Source organism: Panthera tigris, chromosome A1 (assembly GCF_018350195.1).
Source record: "Panthera tigris isolate Pti1 chromosome A1, P.tigris_Pti1_mat1.1, whole genome shotgun sequence".
NCBI classification, from domain to species: Eukaryota; Metazoa; Chordata; class Mammalia; order Carnivora; family Felidae; genus Panthera; species Panthera tigris.
The window spans coordinates 205,121,396-205,146,460 of record NC_056660.1 but is presented as its reverse complement, the minus strand read 5'-3'; the positions used below and the strand labels follow the sequence as shown (position 1 = coordinate 205,146,460).

At 39.8% G+C, this 25,065-nt stretch overlaps 1 protein-coding gene and 1 long non-coding RNA gene across 3 annotated transcripts in view; one reads left to right on the top strand and one right to left on the bottom strand.

Annotated features, from left to right (window-relative positions):
• Window positions 1-7,975: 7,975 nt before the first annotated feature.
• Window positions 7,976-25,065, bottom strand: part of C6 (complement C6) — a 65,060-nt gene continuing 47,970 nt past the window's right edge. For both annotated transcript variants that reach the window (XM_015543515.2, XM_015543516.2), the window contains 5 exons: window positions 23,635-23,767; window positions 22,544-22,732; window positions 17,010-17,100; window positions 13,590-13,831; window positions 7,976-8,525 (listed from right to left, as the gene is read on the bottom strand). In XM_015543515.2, coding sequence (XP_015399001.2) covers window positions 8,344-8,525; window positions 13,590-13,831; window positions 17,010-17,100; window positions 22,544-22,732; window positions 23,635-23,767 — 837 coding nt within the window. In that variant the 3' untranslated portion in view covers window positions 7,976-8,343. The remainder of the gene's footprint in view (window positions 8,526-13,589; window positions 13,832-17,009; window positions 17,101-22,543; window positions 22,733-23,634; window positions 23,768-25,065) is intronic.
• On the top strand, window positions 8,532-22,631 carry LOC122231816. The gene is made up of 3 exons (XR_006209069.1): window positions 8,532-8,718; window positions 11,755-11,810; window positions 22,555-22,631. It is a non-coding gene; the product is annotated as an uncharacterized LOC122231816 (long non-coding RNA).

The window sequence follows — 25,065 nt, the reverse complement described above, 5'->3', positions numbered from 1 at the left end:
TGTCAGCACAGAGCCCGACACGGGGCTCGAACTCACGAAACGTGAGACCATGACCTGAGCTGATGTCGGACATTCAACCGACTGAGCCACCCAGATGCCCCTTAATTTCTTCATCTCTAAATGAGGCCAACAGCACCTATGTCTCTTAAGAGTTTCTGTGAGGACTAAGTAAAAATAGTTATGTGATGAGTCTGACACCGACTAGTGGCTTAGAAAGCTTTAGGTCTCCCTTTCCCTTCAGACAATTAAACATGACACTGAGTCTACAATTAATTGTTGGTTACTTGGGAAACTTCAGACATGACTTTGGCTTTCCAAGAAATAATGAATAGATTCATTATGAACTTAAATTGTTGCCTTACTAGGTTCCATTTCTGAATGTTCATCTTTTCTTTGTTAGATGCACAATAAGTATATTCAACCAAGAGAGGAAACTCTCCCTTTAAAGACAAACAAACAAACAAACAAACGGGTATTAATCATTTTGAAATAAAAACCTATGCTACCAATCTATCGATATCACAGAAGTACAAAACTCAAGAACATGATTAATTTCTGGATCAGGATACGTTTGGCTATAAGGAGCAGAGAACCCAAATCACAAAATAGCTTAAACAGTAAAGAAAATGTATTATTTTATAACAAGAAGACCAAAAGCATGGACACTCCTAAATTAGGTAATTCAGTGGCTCAGTGATGTCGCAAAGGGTCCACAAATGGTTCTTTCTAGGTCTCTACTAGAAACTCTTCCACATGTTGGCCTAGACCACAAATGGAAATCCACTCATGGTGGCAAGATGGCTACAGTAGTTCCGGACATCATGTTCAGACCTGGCAACATTCAGAAGAGACCATCTCTTCCTGTGAACTCCTGAAGAATGAGAAATTCCTTCTGTGAAACCCTGCATAAGATGCTCCTCACCTCTCATTCATCAGCCTTGCAATACCTGCACATGTCTAAACCACACAGGTTGGGAAATGGAACCCCATTGACTGACTTAAACAAATTGTTGTATACTTTTTGGTTCTGGTGTTGAGACTGAAACCAGCCTTTTCTGAAATACTGGCCATTGGCAGGGGACTGAATAGATTTTTGGGGGGGGGAGGGGAGGGACAATAAATACCTGCTACACTCTACTAGTTAGATTTTATGTTACATCCAAGCTTTGGAAATTGGAATGAAGGATCCTTTTTTTGTTTATCTGCATCTTTAGTAAATGCTTGAAATTATTTAGAATGCAGTTTTGATAAGCAATTGATGTGAAATAAAATAGGAATGATTTGGTAATCAAGAAATATAAAGTGGATTTAATTAACTTTGAAAAGCACTTTAAAATAGTAAATGTTTCAAAAAACTAATTAACATTTTTAAGATTCTAAAAATTTTCCCAAATATATTAAGAAATTTTCTATATAAGAGTGTTCACCATTTTTATATTTCCTTACATTTCTTCTTAGTCCTAGCAGGTAAACTCTCTATGTAAGAATAGATTTTCTTTGCAACTTTTTCTACTAACACATTTCTCTATAAAATGAAGGATGCAATGAAGAATGTATTTAAGAACTAAATATAGTCACTCCCCTTTCCAAATTTTAGTTTGTTTCTGTATTTTTCCCCAAGCACAATAGTAATCACAGGCCATGTCGAAACCATAGCAATTCCTATTTACCATCTATGGCCCCATAGAAAACTGAGTGTTCTGGAATGCAGTTTGGGGGCAGGGGGGCAGTGAAAGAGGTCAGCTTCTTTTTTTTTTTTTATTATGAAATTTATGGTCAAACTGGTTTCCATACAACACCCAGTGCTCATCCCAACAGGTGCCCTCCTCAATACCCATCACCCACCCTCCCCTCCCTCCCACCCCCCATAAATCCTCAGTTTGTTTTCAGTTTTTAGGAGTCTCTTATGTTTTGGCTCCCTCCCTCTCTAACCATTTTTTTCTTTCCTTCCCCTCCCCCATGGTCTTCTGTTAAGTTTCTCAGGATCCACATAGGAGTGAAAACAAAAAGAGACCAGCTTCTAATGTCATCATGTCATTTGTCACAGTTAATGTCAGACAAGTAGGTTAGGTAATGATGTAACAAATACCCCCTCCCTCAACCTCACATAGGTTTATATTTTGCTCATGCCACATACCCATAGAAGTTTGATGAAGTATAGAAGACTTTGCTCATGTTAATGACTCAGGGACTCAGGCTGATGGAGCAGCCACCATTTCAAATGTGTCACAGGGAAAGGGGAGTTCTGGGGGATGCCAGCAATTACATGTTTTGTCCAAAAGCTATACAAGTACTTCTGGTCACATTTCACTGGTCAGAATCAATTACATGGTACCCCAATGCCACGATCCTACCAGGTCCTCGAGAAATGGAGAGCCAGCAACACTGGTGAACGGTAATTTTGACAACTGCAGAGATGTACCAGTGTGTAGAGCTCCTTTCAATAGAAGGGGAGACATGCAACAGTTTTCAGTTGTTATAAACAAAACAGAAATGCTTCAGTTAGGGTGCTACTCTATATTCTGGTGGTATTACAAATACAGCTTCATGAAAGCCAACAAATTCTGGTCTTAGGGCCTTGAACTGTGATGTGGCTTTACCATCATGGTAAGGGTCACATTTTAGGTAAAATGTAACCTTTTCCCAAATCTACCATGTCACTGCATGCTAGGGGGGTGGATCAAGCTAAGTAATCCTTGGAGTGTACTTCCAGCTACCCAGTCTAATTTCCTCTTCACTTTCTATTCCTGGGTCTTCTGTTCACATTGCTTTGATATCATAGATTGTTAGGTTTTCAGCTGCAAACAGCAGGCCATCTCCATTGATTTGGCGTGAAGCATGATTCATTCTGAAGAGAACTTAAAACCTTTATTTCTGGTGCTGATTATGGGAGTCATGCCCTCATGAGCACTGTGAACATGCACTTGTCATCAGCCTAGTCAGACAGCTGTTTCTCCTTTCTGAGCGCTCTAAGTAAGTCCATGGCTCTTTAATAAATCAGGCGTCATGGCAAGACTGGCAATATGCCTCATGTGATAGGAAATAAAAGGTGAAGTCCAGCCACTCTTTTCCATTGGTGTTTAATAATAATATTTTATTATTAATAATAATAATTATTAACTAATAATAATAACAACTATTATATCACCCAAGTAGTTGAATACACATTTCATTCTAGGCTCTTTGGTAGTTGCTTTATGTGTGTGTGTGCGTGTATATATGTGTATAAACTAGAGTGAGTTGACTGGTATTGTCCCCATTTTCCCATGGAAACTGAGTTTCAGAGGTTTGCCCAAGTTCAAGTAGGCACTCAATGACTCCAACTGTGAGAAGTGAGGCTTGACTTTATTTTATTAACTGTCCAGTTTTTTTTTTTTATTCCCTAAAGATGTTTTCTACACCTGTAGTTTTTTAGAACTAACTCATTGCTTTCTCTTTTGTATAATACTGGTTTAAATATACCTTTAAAATCTTCCCAGTCTACTGTGAGTACCTCCAAAATCTCTTCATGATTATGGACCTAACTCCTGTGACTTAGCAGGTACTGAGAAAATGCTTGTGAATGAATGAATGCATGCACGTGAGGCTCACACGTCTGGCTGAAACTCACCCGTCTCACGTGGGCAAGTCCAGACCAGTGGGACCGGCTTAAACTCCAAAGCCGATTTGCCACCAATATGTCCATCCAAATGGAATTAACGATCTTTTCACCTAAGTAGAAGAGAAAATTTTTAGAATGACGTTCATACCCAATTATAAAAGAAAATGCATGCTGATTATAAAAAAATCCAGAAAATTCAGAAAAATATAAACAAGACAATAAAAATAACTGCAAATTCCAGAGGTTTGTTCTCCTGATGATTGTTTTTAAAGACATTTATACATACACAATTTACATAGCTGGAATCATGTGTAGCACTGTAGCCTGGTTTCTCACTTTTTATTATGTCCTTTAAAGTCTTTTAGAGAACATACTTGTCTGTGGTCTCTTACTGTTCCATCATATGGGGGGAAAGGCATAATTTATTATTTGACATTTAGGCTCTGTCATTTTTTGCTATTACCAATAATGTTGTTATGAAGATCTTTCTATATAAAGCTTTGTAAGCATGACTTTCAGTGCATCTGTCCATGGGAGTCCTTTGATCAGTGACACATACCTGTACCAACTGACATTTGACAAGTGCCACTGAAGCTGTATGGCCACAAGTTGTCAGGAAGACTAATAGGGTAGCAGTGACCCGTCTCACTTTCATAAAATGACATGGGTACAACTATAATTTTGCAGGCCATTTGTGGGGTTAGAAGCTCGACGCCTCATTGATTCCGCACACAACATATTCCAAAAGAATGAAGGTGACCTTAGAGACAGCTAGCCATTTAGAATCCAGTTAAACCAAACTTCAGGATATTTGGTGCCCAACACCAACCAGAGGCATCATTATCTGTCAGATTCTTCTTATCCAGAATTAGAATTTAGCAAGGGTATGTAGATGAGGTCTAGCTGGTGGGTGCGTTCTTCTGGAAAGAACAGAAGAGCTCAATCTTTAAAACTAAGGAATTTTCATTGTGGGAGGCTTTTATAGAAAGAGAAAAAAAACAGTAACATATTCTTAAATTTAGTGAACTTTACTGAGGACTGTCAAAAAGAGGAAATCTTTAGTTAAGCTTGAATGTCACCTCACCAGAGGAATGGAGTTTTAAAAATAACAGTCTTAGAATTTTGCTTTCAGGACATCTGAGAGAGATAGCATGTTAATTTACAAAGTTCTTTAAACTGGGGTCCAATTTATTTTGTCAATTTCTTGCAGAACCAACAAAAATTAAAATCCATATATATAGAAAAGGACCTGAACTGTTTCCAGTTACTGAAACTACAAGCATGAATGCTTAGTATTCATCTCTAATAGCCTAAGAGGATAAGCCTTTACCTTTGATCATGAGTTTATTTAATCTTCTAGGACAGTGTTGAACATTCTAGATCCAAATTCCAGGTATTTAATATGTTTCAGTTTTGTTCTCTGCTTCATGATGACAATTTAATCTCTAGCTCTTAACACTTTTTCTACTAAATTGCTATATTAATATTAATATGTGTGTGAAAAATTCTACTGGTAAATGGTATGCAAATTAGCCTAATGCAAACTTTATTGCACTCAAAAAATCCTTTGAAACAAAGGTAACTAAAGTGGTAAAAAGAACAACTAATCACCATTAAAAGGGAAGATTGTTACAAGTAAAAGAGTAACATACTTTAAAGCAAACATGACTGATTTTAATCAAGCAATATGAATATAATATCTGGTATAAACACTTGATTATATTATAGGGTGTAAACAGGAAACTTTGTTTTCCCCAGTCACAGTGCTATGGGTTAAATTGTTTCCACAAAAAAAGATACGTTGAAGTCCGAACCTCTGGTCACTGCAAATGTGACCATATTTAGAAATGGGGTCTTTGCGGCTGTAATCCAATTAAGATGAGATCATTAGAGTGGGCCTAATCTAACATGACTGCTGTGCTCATAAGACAATACACATTTGGGCAGACAGACATGCGCCGAAGGAAGACAATGAAGACAGCCATGTCCTGATAGAGGTGGAAACGCACAAGCCAAGGAACACTAAACAACACTAAAGAACACCCCCTCACCCAAAATGGTGAGGGCCACTCTCATCAGCATCCTGCCTTTAGCACTCTCTAGGCAGGAGGTGGTTTCATGCACAGGAAGGGAGAATCGCCTCCACACCTGCCCTCATCAGGATCCACACCTGCCCGGGAGTCCTCCTGCAACCTGCTCACAGGCTTCAGTTCTAAGACTCACAGTATCCCACTGGGCAGCTCTCTGTCCTTGCTGCTGGTGCCCCACACCCTACAAATGATTCTCGCAGGGCTTCAGATGCCTGGCTTCAGTGGATACTTTCTGCATCCTCCACCTCCTCATTCAGGAGGGGAAAAGTTCTAAAAGGTCTCAGGGGAGGAGTAGGACTCTCTCTATGAAAACTGTATTCACTAGGCTGCCGATTCCCATGGCCTCCCTCCCTCCTCCCCTGGTCCCCTGGTCCCAGGTCCTCCTCTCCCCTCAGAACGGTGTGGGACAGGTGTGAGAGCTGGGGAGAGCAGCTCCAACTCATTCCTGAGGAAATGCTCTTGATTCAGTAGTGGCTCTCCTTGGAACATGGGAGTATTTAATACCTCTTTGCCCTCAGTTTGGACTCTTGGGAGCTCTGAAGGCATGATGCTGACGAGATGGCCTGCACCAATTTTGTGAGATGGGAGGGGGTGGCGTGACTGGGGAAGATAGGTTACTGATTGTGGGAAGAGAAAAATTCCCACTCAATTGCTGTTACACTAGGAAAATTTTTTCTGTCCTAGTTTTTTTTTCCTTCCTCATACTTCTTTTTTTTAATTAAATTAAATTTAAGTTAACTTTTTAAATTTACATCTAAGCTAGTTAGCATATAGTGCAACAATGATTTCAGGAGTAGATTCCTTAATGCCCCTTACCCATTTAGCCCATCCCCCCTCCCACAATCCCTCCAGCAACCCTCTGTTTGTTCTCCATATTTAAGAGTCTCTTTTTTGCCCCCCTCCCTGTTTTTATATTATTTTTGCTTCTCTTCCCTTATGTTCATCTGTTCTGTGTCTTAAAGTACTCATATGAGTGAAGTCGTAGGATATTTGTCATTCTCTGACTAATTTCACTTAGCAATACCCTCTAGTTCCATCCTCGTAGTTGCAAATGGCAAGATTTCATCCTTTTTGATTGCCGAGTAATACTCCATATATACCACATCTTCTTTATCCATTTATCCATCGATGGACGTTCAGGCTCTTTCCATACTTTGGCTATTGTCAATAGTGCTGCTATAAACATCTGGGTGCCCCTTTGAAACAGCATACCTGTATCCCTTGGATAAATACCTAGTAGTGCAATTGCTGGGTCGTTCCTTCCTCATACCTCTGTTTGATATTGCAAGATGTTTTAGATGTTGCCAACATCTTATGACGAATGAGATGGAACAGGAGTGACATTTAATGTATAAGGTCTAATGAGGGTGCTGCAGGTGGCTGTGGCTCACGGCCCCCTTCCACTAGGTGGGAACCCCATTGAGTTTTAGAGGAAGGAAATATCCTTCCACTCAGGGGCTTGGAGATTGGCTGGCTAAGGTTTGGAGATCAGTTAGTAAATCAAACAGAATGAACTGTTGGATGACTCCATTTCTAAACTGTTTTCAAAACGTGACCTTCCCAATGATCATTAGTGGTACTACCTGGAAAGTTGTTAGAAATTCTCTGGCCCCACCCCAGACCTACTGAACCAGAAACTGGGGGTGGGTTGCAATCGTGTGTATTAACAAGTACTCCAGGTGATTCTGAGACCAATATTTGAGAATTGCTGTTCCAAAGACACTCCTCTTCCCCAATAAAATGACAGTCTAACTTCTCTGAGAAATGGATGTCTACTTGGATATAATTTAACTTAAAAATTATTCCTTCAAAATTCTCTGATGATTTTCCATCCATCACATACTTCAATTTAAAAGCTTTGGAATGCACTTTAGCTGAGGCAAGAAGAATCTTTTTTCCTAAGAGTATGGAACTCCAGGAGTTTTTCAACTACTTTAAACAAGGCAATTTCCACTTGTTCCCAATCATCCCTACTGTGATGCTTATTACTATGGAGTGTCTCCTTGCATGACATGATGGGACTCACCTTTCCTTACATTATTTTTTCCATAGCAATTACCACCATCACCATCAAACATACTATATATTTTGTATGTTTATTTTGTTTTTTGTTTGCCTGTCTCCACATGAATGTAAGCTTCATGAAGGCAAGGGATTTTGTCTCTTTTATTCACTGCCGATTCCCCAGCGTCCTAAACAGTCCGTGGCACATTGGAGACATTCAGAATTATTTGTTGAATGAATGCATGAAGGAAAGTTGGGTTTTAAGAATGTGTTTTCCAAGTTGTTGTAGGTTTATGTTTATTGAATAATTGAAGACAATTATGGTTTTTGTTCTTAATTGTACTTGTGAGGATGCTTAATACTACAGGCTTCATAAGGTCCTCAGAAGTCCCATCGTTTTAGTGCAGCGTGAACAGAATTCACTGGATTGATGTGAAAGTTACTACTGAGGTGTTGCTACAGAAAACATCATAGGCTGAGGTTGGATAGGAAAGACTAAGGCAGGAGAGTCATGCAGAAGAATTATATGAAAGTAACACAAAAGAATTTATGTCAGTAACTTCTGGGCACACCAGTCTGCTGTTTGTAGGAGAATGCCCTCTTGTAGGGATTATTTTGGGACAGTAAATCTGTTATTCAGTGATTGTTTTAGGTTGAACACCTCCCAGGATACAGTATTTCCACTTTCCTGTTGGCACATCTTATAGCTCCTATGTCACAGATGTTCACTGTTTTCTCACTCATCGATGATCCCATTCTGATGCAGTAGAGTTGGTTTCCACCCTTGAAGCACTGGGGAGGCAACAGGCAGACACACTCAGAAGTGGCGGCTGAAATGAGAGGGAGACAGTGTGACTCACCACAGGACTTCAGGGTTTGATTTTACCTAATTTGTCCCCAGAGGAGCAGGCACTTTGGTGGCAATGTATCGGAAAGCTAGAACAAAGGCAATGGCCCAAAAGACCCAACTGTGGTCAAATGGAGTGATCTGGATGTGAGAGAACAGAATCCACGAGTCAGCCAGTAAGATTCAGGAGCTGGGCTACCTCTGACACCTTGCTCTCACTCACTGACCACATCTAATCTGTCACTACTATATCCTGTCAAATCTATTTCTACAACATCTACAGACGGTCTTCTCTGTTATTTTCTCGTTGGTACCACCTTCTATTGAGAATGTACTATGAAACCACATAAGAAGCCAAGTGCTTTGCATGTTTTATTTCATTTAATTCTCAAACATATGAACTATATGTTATCAAACTAATTCTACAAATGAGCTTGTTAGTAATCCCAGAGAGTTTAATTGATCAGCCCATGGTTCCACAATTAGTAAGTGGTAGAGGCAGGTTTTCAATCACGAATAGGCCTTAATTCTTTAACATAACTCTATACCACAGCTATTGACTTCTTTCTAGAATATTTCCAGGTTGGTGATTCTTTTAGGAGGCCTGGTTTCAAAATCACCCAGTCACTTCATAATTCATGTAGATCTTTCATTCATGAAATTGTTTTAAAATGATCACTTGGGATAAACTTACCAAAGTCAAGAATATTAAATAAATTTTGAGTAGGGGGGGATATAGGCTCATTTCTATACACGCATGTTTTAATTAAAGTTCAAGATCCTCTACAGTTTGCCCTCAAAGTCCTTTTGCAACATTGTCTTTTCTGCTTTTTCAATTCCACTTAGAGTAACTCTCTTTCTGCTTCCCAAATGAGACTTTAACAGTGTTCCAGTTTTTGCCCTCTTGCCCATGCTATCCCCTTCTTTTGCTACAGTGACGTGGTCTTTTTTACTTTCTCCCACATGCCCAGTTTCTACAGGCTCACCTCCTCCATGAAGTATTTCATACCCACTTACCCCCACAACAACTGAACTTTAACTAAAGTTTTAACTAGACTTCAATAGTGTAAATTTGTTAGTACTCTATCTGGTATTTTTACACTTTCTTGTTAGTTAGCTTTTCATATATGTCTTTCTCCCAAGACAGTTATAAGTGCTTTGTTTGAGCGCTCGTTCATCTAGATGTCTCACTTAGCTCTTAACAAGGTGCTCAATTCATTCTGCTTCATCAATTGATTTCAATTCTGAATTTGGGGTGTAGGTATAAGCAATCAAAAAGAAGTATTTTGATAGATCTGGGGTAACTCATGCTGCCAAAATATCTGAGTTAGGCTGAGAATCAGCAATGATGTCATTCAGAAGTAGCTTCTTTTAGGTGGGTATCAGTTCTTTCCCATGTGTCTCAACCAATGGGAGAAAATAGGGAAAGGGAGTGGGGAGATACGCAGAGGCACATAGATAGCCTATCTTTGGTAGAAAACATTTCATGAAAAAGCATGCATTCCCTTGTAAGCCCTGTGTCAACCAGTTAGAAAAGAGTCTCATTGTGGAGGGCCTTGCCGATTGTTGTAAACAATAGGGTTTAGTGAAGGACAGGAGACTGCTCCACCTTTGGAAAGGATGTCAGTTCCCCAGGCTTGTGGAAAAGCCATGGTCATTATTCTTTTAGTATGGTGTGGCTTAAATGCTCTTAGCAAGATCATTTTTAGACTGCCAGCACCATAAAGCCCTTCCCACCACCTACACTAATGCATCCTGCATCACTCAATTCTCATGCTACCATATTTATGAAACCCTTCCAGGCCAGAAGATTTCTCTCTCTCTCTTACGTGTTCTTATATCATGCTGGCTCTCATCAAAGTTATTCATCCAATTATCATGAAAAGTTACTCCTCCAAGTACTGTGAACAATTGGAAGGTATAAAGCTCGTTTGTCTTTAGAGTCCTCCGCATATTATATACAGTGACTTGTGCATCTTGGATACTAAATGGATGTGTGCTCAATAAATTTCCCCCTTCTATTAGTTGATGGTGGATATTTTTGAAATTTAGGCGAAACATTCAATGTGCATAGAAATAGACTCCTTATGAAGCCATTTGTGTTCTAACTTTTCAAATGGGAACTTGATGTTATTTTGAAGTTCCATTTTTAAACTTTTTCTCTCATTTTAGATAGAGAAGGAAAAGAGTAGCAAAGTACACAATGTCGTCAGTAACAGTTTAACCGAGGTGACATTCAATGCAACTCAAAATTAATAATATCCCAACTTGCCATATGTGGGTTGGGTATAAAATACATTTTTAGTTTTCTCTTTAGTCATAAATGCTGAGGTTTGTACGTTGATTCTGTTCTATAGTGCTACTGAACAGAATTCTCTATGACGTTGACTTTTGCTCACCAATTAGAGAAGACTGGCACAGGCAGACCTTATCTTTAGGGGGTGGGGAATGCTTTCAGTATTCTGATTGTGTGTAGGATCAAAGAATATTTTAAATGACTGAAATATCTTATTATAGAGTGTTCATGGATTAGTCTGACTGCCCCAAGACATTCTGGTCACTTGAGCAATATTGGTTAAGTATTCAAACTTTTTAGTGTTCTTGTTTTAGACAAATGTAGACTCCTGGTGGCTGTGGATTTAGATATCTGTACAGCAGAGAGCCAATAGTAAAGACAGATTTTGATGAAATTGCAAGCCAGAGATTATTTGTTACTCAGACACATTTAAAAAGAATAATTTGTGGAAAAAGAGCAAAAAAAAATCATTGAAATATGGAGTTCTATGAAGATCTTTTCTCCATGATAAAAATGGAAGGACGGATGCTAACACTAATCACATCCACTAATACCTCATTATTTCTGAGATGTCAGCTGGGTAATGGTGTTGGTCTGGCAGTTAAAAATGAATGGTAGCATTTAGCCACAAGGTGATTTAATACTGATCAGAATTAGGCAATATATATATCAGACCCTGGCATGCTGTCTCTTATGTGGACTTGCCTTGTTCAGATATGGCACGAAGGTCAGAAGTCTCAGACATTGACCTCCCGAGTGGCCACCCTCAGGTGGCCTATGGACAATGCCACCTGTGTCTACCCTCTGTCATGAATTCAATACTGCCACCTCCCAGGGGAGCTGGGTCTTGATAATCAGAGTTAAGTGGATCAGGAAGGAAGTGGATTTGGGTAATAAGACCTCTCTCCTTTTCCAGGACTGAATTGAAGAGCCAAGGGGAACATTGAAGTTTTTGTGTTTATTTTTGCAAAGGTAAAGTGGTTTTAGCAAAAATTTAATGTAACAATTCAACAAGTTTCCATTATATACTTTATGTCTCAATCTAAGATAGTTCTTTGAGGATGTGTCACAAAGGAAATCTAGCTGCATACTTGATTTCTGCTAAATCCTAATCTTTGGCCCATATCTATGTATTATATAAAGCTTAGCTGAACTGTTTCAGGGTCAAACTTCATCTTAGAGAAAATGTACTCACTGCTGTGAAGTTTCCGCTTCCAATTCACAAACAAAAATGCCCATAGCCAATTCGCTTACAGAAAATAGAAATGTAATGCCCCTTCTTAAGTATCAAGTTGGCAGAAAGATAAAGAAGTAATAACTCAAAGTTTCGGTGAAGGTATGGGTGGTAGTCTTTCTTATACATTGTAGACAGGAATATAATATGGTAGAAACATTTCTGGAAAGCAAGTTGATACACTGTGCCAACAAAGACTTTATATGTGAAAATAATGTTTACCAATACATTTCATTTTCTAAGGTATATCCTGAGGAAAGAATCTAAGATTATAGATTTATCTGTGATCAATTTGTCTATTATAGCACTGCTTATAATAGGAAAATATTGGGAAAAATCTAAACACTTAACAGAAGATTAGTTAAGTAAGTTATAGAATGTCCACATGGACTTTTGCAGAGATTGAAAATTATGTAGCAGAATAATATATGATGACATGAAAATAGTTTCATGATATATTAATTGAAAAACAGCAATATAGAAAATAAGATGTGAAGTATGATACCTAAAAAAAAAAAAAAGTAATATAATCAGGGCCACCCTTGTGTATAAGGCCCTGGGGAATTTTTTTTTACGGGATGCTTCTCTATATAAACAATTACAGTAACTCTGACTTAGAGTGTTAGCACCATACTAGCAGGCCAATCTCAAGCAGTCCTGGCAAATACCCTGCTTTCTGGGAATGAGAGTCTAGCTCGGAGCCATGGATGACTGCAGGCATGAGTCCCAGAGCACCTTGGAACATCTGGTTGACCCCATGCATGGTGAGAGGGAAGCAGTAGAAGGTTGGAGAATGTTCCACCTGGGAGAAACAGTGCCCAAACCCATGAGAAACCCTGACTGGGCTCAGAGAGCCCTGCCTGATTAACACTGCCAGCCTTGGAGGCTGGCACTGCAGGAGGACTTAAAAAAATTTGAAGATGTTTCTGGCAATTATTATCCATGAGGAACTCAGTCTAGGCTCTAGGCTCTAGCTATGTTGCCCTAGCCAGTCTCAAATGCCAGAGGAAAATTTAGACAATTTTGAGAGAGAGGGAGACAGAATCCCAAGCAGACTCTGCTGACAGTGCGGAGCCTGCTTGGGATTCTGTCTCCCTCTCTCTCTGTCCTTCCCCTGCTTGCTCTCCATCTCTCTCAAAATACATAAACTTTTTGCATGCATATATGTATATATGATTGTATGCATATATGATTGTATATGCATATATGCATATATGATTGTATATGCATAGAACAATAATTGGGAAGATTCACACTAAAACTACTAAGGTAGTTATTTCTAATAGTGACTGGGTTATATTTTTGTATTTAAATAAAAAAATTTTATAAAGTGTTTTTATAAAACAGTGTAAAGGGATTATTTTTGATTAAGGAAAGGTTTTGTGTGTGTGTGTGTGTGTGTGTGAGAGAGAGAGAGAGAGAGAGAAGAGAGAGTATATAAATGTAAATAAGATTAACTAGTTGAGATGAAGGCTAAGAGAGAGCATTTCCAGTGTGTGGTCACCACCAGGGCTTACCCGAACACTTTTCCCAGTCGTAGCAGGTGTCATAGCCACAGGATTCTTTCTTTGTGCTGTTGGATGAGAGTTTTGCTCTTTCAAGACCCCATTCTAACTGTGGACCTTCTTGGCAGGAACCAATATGTAGAAAATGGAGTTGCTGATTATTTAAACATTTCTGAGCCAAAAACGTACAAGCAGGTGAAGTAAAGTAATGGTTGGTGTCTGTATCAAACACACAGAGATCTTCAGAATAATGGCTGCCCAAGAGAGGAAAGAGCGCATTTATATATGAAGACTAGAAAAAAGGAGATGGCATGTAGCCAATATAATATGTAATCTTTCCAGCCAGTTTTCTGACGACCCGCCTCCCCATCTGCCCCATGCCCCCAGCTTCTCTTCTTTCATCTTGTGGGCTCTGGGATTCATCTTTCTAGAATTTCATCTTTTTTTCTTTTAATGTTTATTTATTTTTGAGAGAGACAGAGCATGAACAAGAGAATGGCAGAGAGTGAGGGAGACACAGAATTTGAAGCAGGCTCCAGGCTCTCAGCTGTCAGCACAGAGCCCGACACAGAGCTCAAACTCATGAACCATGAGATCATGACCTGAGCCAAAGTTGGATGCTTAGCCAACTAAGCCACTAGAATTTCATCTTAATCTTGGTGTTACTCCCAATTGTCTTCAAATCAAAGTCTGAATTCTTAAATTCTGGTAATCAAGATCCTCCATAATTTGACTCCAACTAACTTTCCTTTCTAGAATTATTTTCCTTTCCTTCTTAATCCGTATTACCTGGCAGCTACATTGATCATTTTCTAAAATTATAAGATTACCTTTCCTTTGCTGGCATCCGATGCCCTGCTCAGTCAGCATTGTATTGTCTCTCTTCTATGCCTGTCTGTGTCCAGTTTAATTCCTGACCACACTTTGAAGGTAGCCCTGATCAACCTAGCCCATGTAGTCTGGACCTCCTCAGAATTCTCTAACATTCATTAATTTGCAGCACCAGAGTCTTCTATCATTACATAGCTTTGCAAGTGTGTTTGTATACTTTGATTAAGTACATCAGTTTTGATATCCTTCCTTGGGTAACTTGCTTAATCTCCCTAAGTAGATGCTAGGTCCTGCTGCTAGGAGGTAATCAGCAGCTACAGTCCTTCTTTTGTTGAGAGGACAAGGGCTGGTTTACTCTAAATTTGAGTTTCTTCTCTGATGTCAATCTTCGAGTTAGCAATCAGGGCATCAGTGTGCAAAATTGTCTCCAGGTGCTAGAGCTGAGAAGAAAAAGGCCACTCCCTGTGTTCAGAGAGCTTAAACTGTGGGGCTAGCCAGTCCCACAAACACCTTCGATGTTGTATAGAAGAGAACAGAGGACTACAGAAAGAGTCTAGAGAGGTAGGGGAGAGCTGAAATTCAGAGAGTTCCAGAGGACAGTCTGCATTCTCATGACTTGGTATTGGAAAGACAAAGAAGGAAGTTTCTTCTGCATTAAATGGGCAATATGAATGCTGCAGGTACTCCCCGGAAGGCCGTCTGTTGGATGAGGGGACTCCAGCAGCAAGAAGCTACATGATGGATCACCCTGGTGAGGATTGAGGTGGGGGAGGGGGGTAGATAGGACCACCCCTGGGTTGAATGATGTTTGTAGAATTATACAGGAAAAGACCCTATAGTGTTAATAAATAAATAAATAAATAAATAAATAAATAAATAAATAAATCAGTCCCTATAAGTGTTTGTTCACCCGCAGCACAGAGGAACATGGGAGCTAATTGGTGTTAAAGGTGAAGGATAACAACTGGGCACAGTCTGCTGGCTTCCCTTCCCGACATTCAGTCTTTCTTCTCCTCAGTAATATAACTCTAATTTTATTCAAAATGTCTATGCATCCAGTCAAAGGTGTGTGTGGTCATACGAATAAGAAAAGGTTAATGAGATGAAAGTGAGTGATGGGTCTTCTGAGAATTCTCCTTAAAAACAGAGAAAATGTCCATTTTTGGTCTTCTCCCTTCCTACTCCTGCACAGCAATCTAGGACCATGACACAATTTAAGGATGGTGGAACAAGAGCAGGAAGGAGCCTCGGTCCTATCTGCAACGAGAGTTACCATACGAGCCCTAGGTTGGCAACCTCTGCATTTATTTTGTGAGATGGAGAAACAAAATTTTATCTTTATCTAACACTGTTTTGGATTAAATCTGACTGAAAGCCATTAAATTAAGAAGGATGTTGGGGCACCTGGGTGGCTCAGTCGGTTAAGCGTCCGACTTCAGCTCAGGTCACGATCTCACGGTCCGTGAGTTCGAGCCCCGCGTCGGGCTCTGGGCTGATGGCTCAGAGCCTGGAGCCTGCTTCAGATTCTGTGTCTCCCTCTCTCTCTGACCCTCCCCCGTTCATGGTCTGTCTCTCTCTGTCTCAAAAATAAATAAATGTTAAAAAAAATTTTAAAAAAGAAGGATGCTTGGGGCACTTGTGTGGCTCCGTCAGCTAAGCATCTGACTTTGGCTCAGGTTATGATCTGACAATTTGTGGGTTCAAGCCCCATATCCAGCTCTCTGCTGTCAGCACAGAGCCTGCTTTGGATCCTCAATTTCTCTCTCTCTCTCTCTGCCCTTCTCCCTTTCACAGACACTCTCTCAAAATAAATAAACATTAAAAAAAAAAAAAAAAAGAAGCACCCTCAACTCTCCTCAGTGTATTCATTTAAAGGAAAGGCAGTTAGGGGCACCTGGCTGGCTAAGTCAGTGGAGAATGCAACTCTTGATCTTAGGATTGTGAGTTAGAGCTCCACATTGAAGTAGAGATTACTTTAAAAAAAAGAGAAGAAAAGAAAAGAAAAGAAAAGAAAAGAAAAGAAAAGAAAAGAAAAGAAAAGAAGAGAAAAGAAAAGAAAAGAAAAGAAAAGAAAAGAAAAGAAAAGAAAGGGAAAGAAAAGGCAGTTATAACAACAAAGAGGAGATAGCTATCTAGTCATGGCGGTCACAGGATTTTTCATTTTTTTTCTTCGTGCTCTCTACCCCAGCATGAAAAATAAACTGACAAAGGGGAGTATATATGCATGAAGTCCATGTTTATACCACTTTCTCTATTCTAAGTTTTTGGAGTCACAACCTTGCCCTGTGGTTAGGGGGAAGAGGAAGGCTTTGAGATAATTGAGTCTGAAACCAATTATGGACAGGAATAAGTCTTCATAAACAAAACTAAAACTGTCTTGATAAACAAATGCCATGCAAACTTAGGGAACGGGGCTGAGAGATAATTAAGAAAGCTTGCTACCCAGTGGGGAAGAAATCAACAGAGCACAGGGGGTATCAGTTATGTGAAAAATTAATATGTTTCGTGTTTGTGCTTCAAGAAGCTCAGCTCCTCTATCAAACTGGTTACACGAGACTGGTTTTCCCAATTTCCAAATACAGTCCATAGAGTATCTCTCACCTACAGTCTTCTTCTGGAGACATGCAAATGCATTCAGATCCCAACTGTTTTTGTCCTGGTTGGCAATGACCCTTTAATTTTGTCAAAACATCTGAAACAAAAGAAAAGAGGTAAAGGACAGTGCACAGCATGACTTCCAAGCGATACATTTGGATTTAGTAGAAAGGCAGTGGCGAAAAGTTCTCATTTATCTGTAGTTAGAGCACTCATTTTGCCTTTTCTAAATATGTTGTCATGAAATATTCCATCTAAAGGTCTTTTCTAGCTCTCATGAGCTGTCATTTTCCAACCTAAAATTGCTGTTAAGTACAGAGAACTGAAGAAAATGGAATTTGTGAAATTTCTGTTCATTTGTTCTTCAAATATTGACTGGGCAACTACAATATTTTCAGCACTGTGTTATGTTCTGGAAATAGTGGACTGACTAAAATTTCACCCAGATTCTATGCTCACAGAGCTTATAGTTTTGTGAGGGCAGACTGACATTAATCAAACACACCAATACAAATAGAATTGCTCATATTATTAGCATTATTAAAGAGAAAGCATATAATCAGGAAAACTGACGTAGTGAGGAAGGTTCAGAATGGCAAAATGGAAAGAAGAAAGGGAATGTGTTCACAGCAAAGGAAACATCAGGCATGGAAGTTCTACAAAGAGAGACAGCATGTGATTTTCCTGGAACTGAAAGAAGGCCAATGCAGTTGAAATGCAGAAAAACAAGAGCATGGAACAAGATGAGGCCAGAGAGGTGAGTGTGTACCAGGCTGTGCAGGGTCTTATAGAGTTTTTGAAAGACGTTTGCCTTTATTTTATAAACAATGAAAAGTCTTTGGTGGTATAAGTCAGGGGTCATATGACAAACTCAGGCCCGGATTCTGAAAAAGAAATGAATTGTGGCCTATGTATGCAGAGAATGGATTTGAAGAGATATGGTGGCCAAGAAGGCTATGGGTAGACAGTCTATGAGGTTATTATAGTAGAGCAGGTGAAAGAGGATGGTAATTTGGATCAAAATGTTGAGTTGGAAATGGAGACAAGTAGGTAAACTTGTGACATATTTATCAGAATAGACAGATAAAATTGCCTATTGTGGGTAAGTTATGAGAGCTGCAAAGTATGGTTTCTAGGTTTTTAGTTTGCATTAGATAATAGACATTGGTGCCTTAACTGTAATAGAAAATATTATAAGACGTTTAGTTTTAGGGAGGGGGGTAATGACTCAAGAGTTTCTCTCTGCATGTGTTAAATTTATGGTGTCTTTAAGTCACTCAAACAAACTAGATCAAAATAGATACATACTAATGTGACTTTTTGGGTTTAACTCAGTGGAGAAGTCTGTGCTAATGATTTAAATTTGTTATTATTCTACGTGGAATCATTGAAACCACAGGTGAGCTGTTGTGTGAAACAGACTTCCCAGGACTGAATCTGATCGGGCATCCACAGAACCACAATGGCTTCTGGAAGCAAGTAATTGTCAAAGGATGGCAGTAGGCAGCTATATCTAGATATCCTGCCACATTAGATGGCAGAACAGGAGACCAAGCTCAAGGGTGCTTTCCTTTTTTTTAATGTTTATTTATTTTGAGAGAGAGAGAGAGAGAGAGAGAGAGAGCAGGGAGATGCAGAGAGAGAGAGAGAGAGAGAGAGAGAGAGAGAAAGAGAGAGAGAGAATCCCAAGCAGGGTCCAGGTCCATTGTGGAGATCGCAACCTGAGCCAGCATCAAGAGTAGGATGCTTAACCAACTAAGCCACCCAGGTGTCCCTTCATGGTTACTCCTTTTAGCCTACAAGGCAGAAGGTTTGGTAAGGGAAGGAGGTTTATGTTAGAGGCAAAAACAAAGATTATAAAAATTGGTAGGTTTTCCTTTTTTGCTGCTATTTCTGTTTCCTATGATCATTCTCTCACAGGAACCTCTGATGAAATTTGGCCCTTAACCTTCATGAACATGGAGATGTATAGTGGCTGGTAAGGCCTCAGATACTAAGCATTCCATTGACATGGGATTGTTTTTCTTTGCTTTGTTGTAGAGCTATACCTCTTTGCCCTTTGTCAATAAATCCACACTTAGGTCAGGGAAGGACCCCTAGCTATACATTGTTTCCAAAGAGATTCAGCTTCCTAGTATTTGCCATTACTGATTTGAAGTTGCCACTGATCTCAGGCAAGGAGTCTTTGCTCCCTCAGCATGTCAGGTTGAAGTCAGAACTGGCTCTCAGCTGCCCACACCGCCTGGAACAGTTTGTGAATGACATGGAAATGAGAACGCTGTGTGTGATCTTTGGAGTGCTGGGGTCAAGGGGAACTTCTGGAGGTGTCAATTTCTCAGAGTAAGAAAAAGTAACTGTAGAGGCACCTACCATGTCAATTCCTAAGGAAGCAAAAATCCTTTTTTACACTGAAAGAATTAAAACCCTTTTCCTAACCAGGGATGGCCTGAAAGCCTCTTTATCTCACAGCTCTCCACACATTGAGAGGAAAGAGCGCCCAGTTTTATTGATGATTTTCTCTCTCTTTCTGACTTCCCTCATTGATCTTTTTGCCAATGTTGTTGGAGAGAAAATACACAAGACAGGATATTTATTTACTTTATCTAGATGTAGAACATTTCATTCTTTCTCAGATTAGATTATAATCTCAATTTATTTTCCAAACACAGAGTCATGGGTGTGTATGTGTGTGTGTGTGGACAGTGCTATATAGAGAAGATGCTTCTGAAGATACCCGGAGATCTTAACCTTCTGAAGCCTGTAGTTCCCTCTGATATATATGATCAGGAGTTGAGTGAAATCAAGCCACAATATCAACCTCAAGTTCTCACAAACTTCCATGATCTCTCTCTTTTTTTTTAAGTTTACTTATTTATTTTGAGAGAGAGGGAGAGAGACCAAACAGGGGAGGAGCAGAGAGAGAGAGAGAATCCCAAGTAGGATCTGTGCTGTGAGCCCAGAGGCCAAAGTGGGGCTTGATCTCACAACTGTGAGACCATGACCTGAGCCGAAATCAAGAGTCAGAGGTTCCACCGACTGAGCCACTTAGGTGCTGCCCATGATACCTCTTTATCAGTAATTTTAAGTTTATTTAATAAGTTAGCTTTCCCCCTTTTCTTCACGCATTATAATAGCCTAGAAGAGGATAAAGAAGGCCACATGGCAAAGACCTTGGGGAATGAGTTCAACTGTAGCTCAATTCCTGTTGACTCAAACTGCCTGACCTCGGGTTTAATTTAGTCCCTCACTACCTTCTGCTTTTATGTAAGCAAAATGGGCCTAATCATAGCTGATTTCACATATATCTTCAAGGACCCTCTGAATAAAAATGAGACATTATTTGAACAATTGAAAAATTTGGAAGATATGAATTAGTAGATGCCCTCAACTGTCTTCCAAATAACTGACTTGCCAGGCTAGGTTCCCCAGTCCCTCCATGGTAATTGCCTGACTTCCAAGTTTATGGGTTCCTCTTGTTAGAGGAGGCAGTTAGATAGTAATGAGGAGGGACAAAGCAGAAAGGCACCCCTTAGTTGCATTAAAGGGGGGGGGTGGGAGGCCACTCGTTGCAATAGGAAAATCCCCCACCAACAGCTAGGTGAGGCTTTGTTATATCCTCAGAAGACATTTCCCTCATTATATTAAAAAAATTTTTTTAACATTTATTTATTTTTGAGAGACAGAGCATGAAAGAACACGAGGGGCAAAGGTGGGGGGGGGAGGGTGGGGGAAAGGGGGTGGACAAAGAATCCAAAGCAGGCTCCAGGCTCGGTGCTGACAGCTCAGAACTCCTGGAAGGCGAAATCATGACCTGAGCCGAAAGTCCACACTTAACCGGACTGAGCCACCCAGCCACCCGGACATTTCCCTCATTATATCATTTGCATTGCAGTTCTGAAAGGTCTCTGCCCCTAAAATCACCATGACAGTTGTGATCAATCCAAAAAAGGAAAGGAAAGGGGTGGAACCTGGATTCCTGAAAAAAGCATGCTGCTTACCTCAGTGAATATTCCTCCCCTAATTACTCAAAATATAAAAAAAGCTTGTAAACAGAAGAAATTTGGGGCATTTGCTCCCTGGAGCCTACCTGGTCTTCCTCTACGAGTATCCTTTTGCTTTAATAAACTTTCCTGCTTGCACCACCTATCTGCGGTGTCTGTTCTATCCTCCGATTCCTTCTGGCCCAGAGACCAAGAGACCTAGGGCCTCTTGCAATCTCTTTTGGCAACACTGTCTTCCAAAGCGTGACACTTCTGCAGCTACAGGCTTATCAGTGTTGTTTCCAAATCCATTTAGGCCAATTGTTATTGTGATTGTGTAAGCTAATGAACTGTATCAAGTGATAAACGTTTTTAAATAAAAAGTTGGGAATTTTGAACAATTAAAAATGATTTGCAAAAATTTTGCTTTGAGTTCACTGGGGATGTGACTACTGTAAAAGATTATGAAATACATATATTTCATATATAAAATTTATGTATATACATAAATTTAAAATCATTCTCTAGTCAATTTGTTTCAAAAGTGACTTTAACGTTTTACCTCTCTTCAAAACAACAGTTCTCAACTCTGCATGCATTTGGGTTAGCTAGAAGAAATCTTAAACAAACGCCAAATACTAGGCCCTCCCCAGCTCAGTGACATCAGAATTGGGGGAAGGAACCTAACTGGAGGTGTTTTTTAAAGAAGCGCCCCACCTGCAATTAAACATGATTTTAGAGGAACTGATAGGGAATAACATAGGTGGTGAGTCATGTATTTGCTTTATTTGAGGAAGAAGTCTTGGAGCTGAAATCAGAAGACTAGAAAATAAGAGCTTGGGGGGCGCCTGGGTGGCTCAGTTGGTTAAGCGTCCATCTGCGGCTTAGGTCATGATCTTGCAGTTGGTGAGTTCAAGCCCCGCGTCGGGCTCTGTGCTGACAGCTCAGAGCCTGGAGCCTGCTTCAGATTCTGTGTCTCCCTCTCTCTCCTGCCCCTCCCGTGCTTGTGCTCTGTTCTTGCTCTCTCAAGAATAAATAAACATTAAAAAAATAAAAAAGAAATAAAAAGAAAATAAGAGCTTGGTCCTATGTCAGAAAATGGGTGGATAATCATGCATTTCTGTGTTTTAAGTTAAAATAAAATGCTCTCAAAATAAAATAAAATAAAATAAAATAAAATAAAATAAAATAAAATAAAATAATTAAAAAGTAGTGTGCACTACTTTTTTATGGCCCTCCACTTTAGCCAAATTTTCAGTTTACCATTAATTCTGATTTTGTTGGATGGCCGAGCTTGCACTCCCTCAAAATATTGAAACATTGTATTGGAAAAGAAAATCGACCTTGCTTTCTAAAATTTGAAGATATCTGCTTGACCAATAACGTGTTATCTGCTGCCTGATCTCATCATGACACAGGTTGAAATAGAAAACCTAGCCTGTGAGTGGAAACTTCTGCTTTCTTCTCCCAACACATCCTCAAGAAATAGCACCCCTGTGGGTGCTATGCTACTACCAGTTTTGGGGGGGCACCATCTCAGCAGACCCTGGTGACACTCACTTTTTTCACAGGTGAGCGAGTTTGAAATGGGTGGTGTCCAGGAATCCCCACTGCATGTGTACTGTGAAGGCCCAGCAACGACAAAGCCTTTGGGACAGGTTAGCTCAATGGATTCACCGATTGCATATAATCTCTGAAATGGCGAGATGGTCAGAACTTCCTGCACAACTGGCTTGAGGCACTGTGTCCCTGCAGGCAGAGAAACATGTCAGATGTGCTTGGTGGAGCAGAACACTCAACAAATGTAAGCAAGAGGTGATTTTAGTGGGATTTACTGCATTGGTGCTGCTTTAATGCCATGTTTCCATCAGAAAAGTGGGGGTTGGGGTGGGTGGAGGATCCAGGCTTCCCGAGAGAGTCCTCCGCCGAGATGCCCCCGTTCGTTCAATTATCCGAGGTGCCCTTGCTAAGGAAGTGGCTCCAGACACTTCCAACTTTCATTGCATTATTGGGACTTTTTCCGAAAAGTATTTCCCCCCCTCTTCTCCCTAGCAGGTCCTCCCAAGAGGAAGTCACCACATTGTTGAATGGCACAGAGGCAGACGTTCTGATGGAGGCTGGTTTCAACTCTCCCTAATAACTCTTTGGGGGTCCCTTTTTGAGCCTTATGTGAATTTTGTTTTGACTTTACTGTAGCTTACAAATGGGTATGTGTGGAGCTTACACACTCCTCCCCTCTTCCTCAGGAAAGGATGTGGATGGGCTCCAAAGAGAAAACTGCATTTCACATAAAATCGCATTTCTGATGCACGAAGAATAGGAGGAGTATCATCTTCCTGGGACTCCTTCATTTGCATGAATTTGTACATCAGGCAAGGCAGATGCCTGTGGTTAGATGTAGTTAGAGGACTTCCTGGATTTCTTTGCAAGTGCATGCTTTGTAGTCCTGGGTCTATGAGGCCAATACACAGGGGCATGAGAAGGGAAATATGAAGATATTTTGGAACAGAATGTGAGCAGATGAATCCTATTTTCTGCACACTAAACCTTTTCACCAGAGCTACTAAAAAAAAAAATAGTATGATATACTAGCTATATGGGGCACGTTTATTCTTCAGAGCAGTCGCACAAAAAGTTTGGCCAGTACTCACGGCGGCATTCCACATCTCCCTGCCTCCAGGTCCTGTCTGGTAAGCATCTGAAGTACTGATATCCAACAGCCACGAAGCCAGAAAAGCATGAAATTTCAACTTCTTCCCCAACTGCATACAGTTTCTTTTCATTCTAGAATTAAAATAGAAACCAGCCGATTATCAATGCCAGGGATGATACCTTTCAACACCTCAGGGTCATCCTGGATTCTTTCCATTCCTTAACTCCTGTATCTGCTCAGAGACAGAGTCCTCTCAATTTCTGCTTCTAGACATCCCTCAAAGTTTTCTCCTTTCCTTTGCATTGTATTACTTTTGAGTAAAAACTACTGACAGTAGAGACGAGGTCTGTAATAAAGAGCAAAACAGAACAAAAGGTGAATTTATTCCTGGGAATGGAAACATACAATCTAATTTTATAAAAAGAGTCATTAGAACAATGAATCACTGTTTAAAGCCTTTGTGTGATTTTTAAAATTAGAATGTTGATCATTTTAACAGTTTTTGCAAGCAGCTAGAAAAAAGAAGTCAAAAAGTATGTGGGTATCTGGATCTGACAAAATGGAATTTTGAGGATTATGTTCTAGGCCAGGGAATAGCAAATTTTGTCTATAAAGGGCCTCCAAAGTCAATTGCAGCCTGTTTTGTTTGTTGCAACTACTCACCTCTGACATTGTTGCCACTATAGACCTATGTAAATAAACAAGTGTGGTTGTATTCCAATGAAACTTTGTTTAAAAAAAGAAAAGAGAAAAAAAACAGAACAGGAAACAGATGGCAGGCCAAATTGCGGCTGTGGGCCTTAGTTTGCTGACTCCTGTTTTAAAAGATTCATTCCCAAAGTGTGGTTCTGGAACTAGCAGCATCAGCATTTCCTGGGAACTCGTTAGATATGGCAGTTTTGGGCCCTGCCCCAGACCTATTGAATCAAGAAACTCTAGGCGCGACACCCAGCAACCTGTGTTTTAACAAGCCCTCCAGTGCACTTTTTCTAAAGACTAATTGACATTGCCTCACTCCCAAATATTTCCTCCACTTAAAATCAACAGAAGACAAATGAATGCGGAAGGTATATTAGCCCAGACTGTACTCCATGGATATTTGTTTGCTGGCATTGGAGAATTGAGGATTATTGATCTTTGATCATAAATATGATACAGTTGGAAAAAGATTAATTTAAAGGCTTTACTGAGTTGAAGAAAGCTAAAACAATTTTTTTTTAAAGTCAAAATTAATTAGGGAACATGCCTTCTGTGATCAATTTTAAATATTACATGTTTCTAATTTATATCTAAAGCCACAGACCTTTCTGAAAAATATATTTAGTTATTTTTAATCATACAAACATTGTAGCTCAGTAATAAAGATAAAATTAAAAGGCATTAAAACTGTATTGACTGCTTAAGAATTCTACAGGTTTCTAACCTAAAG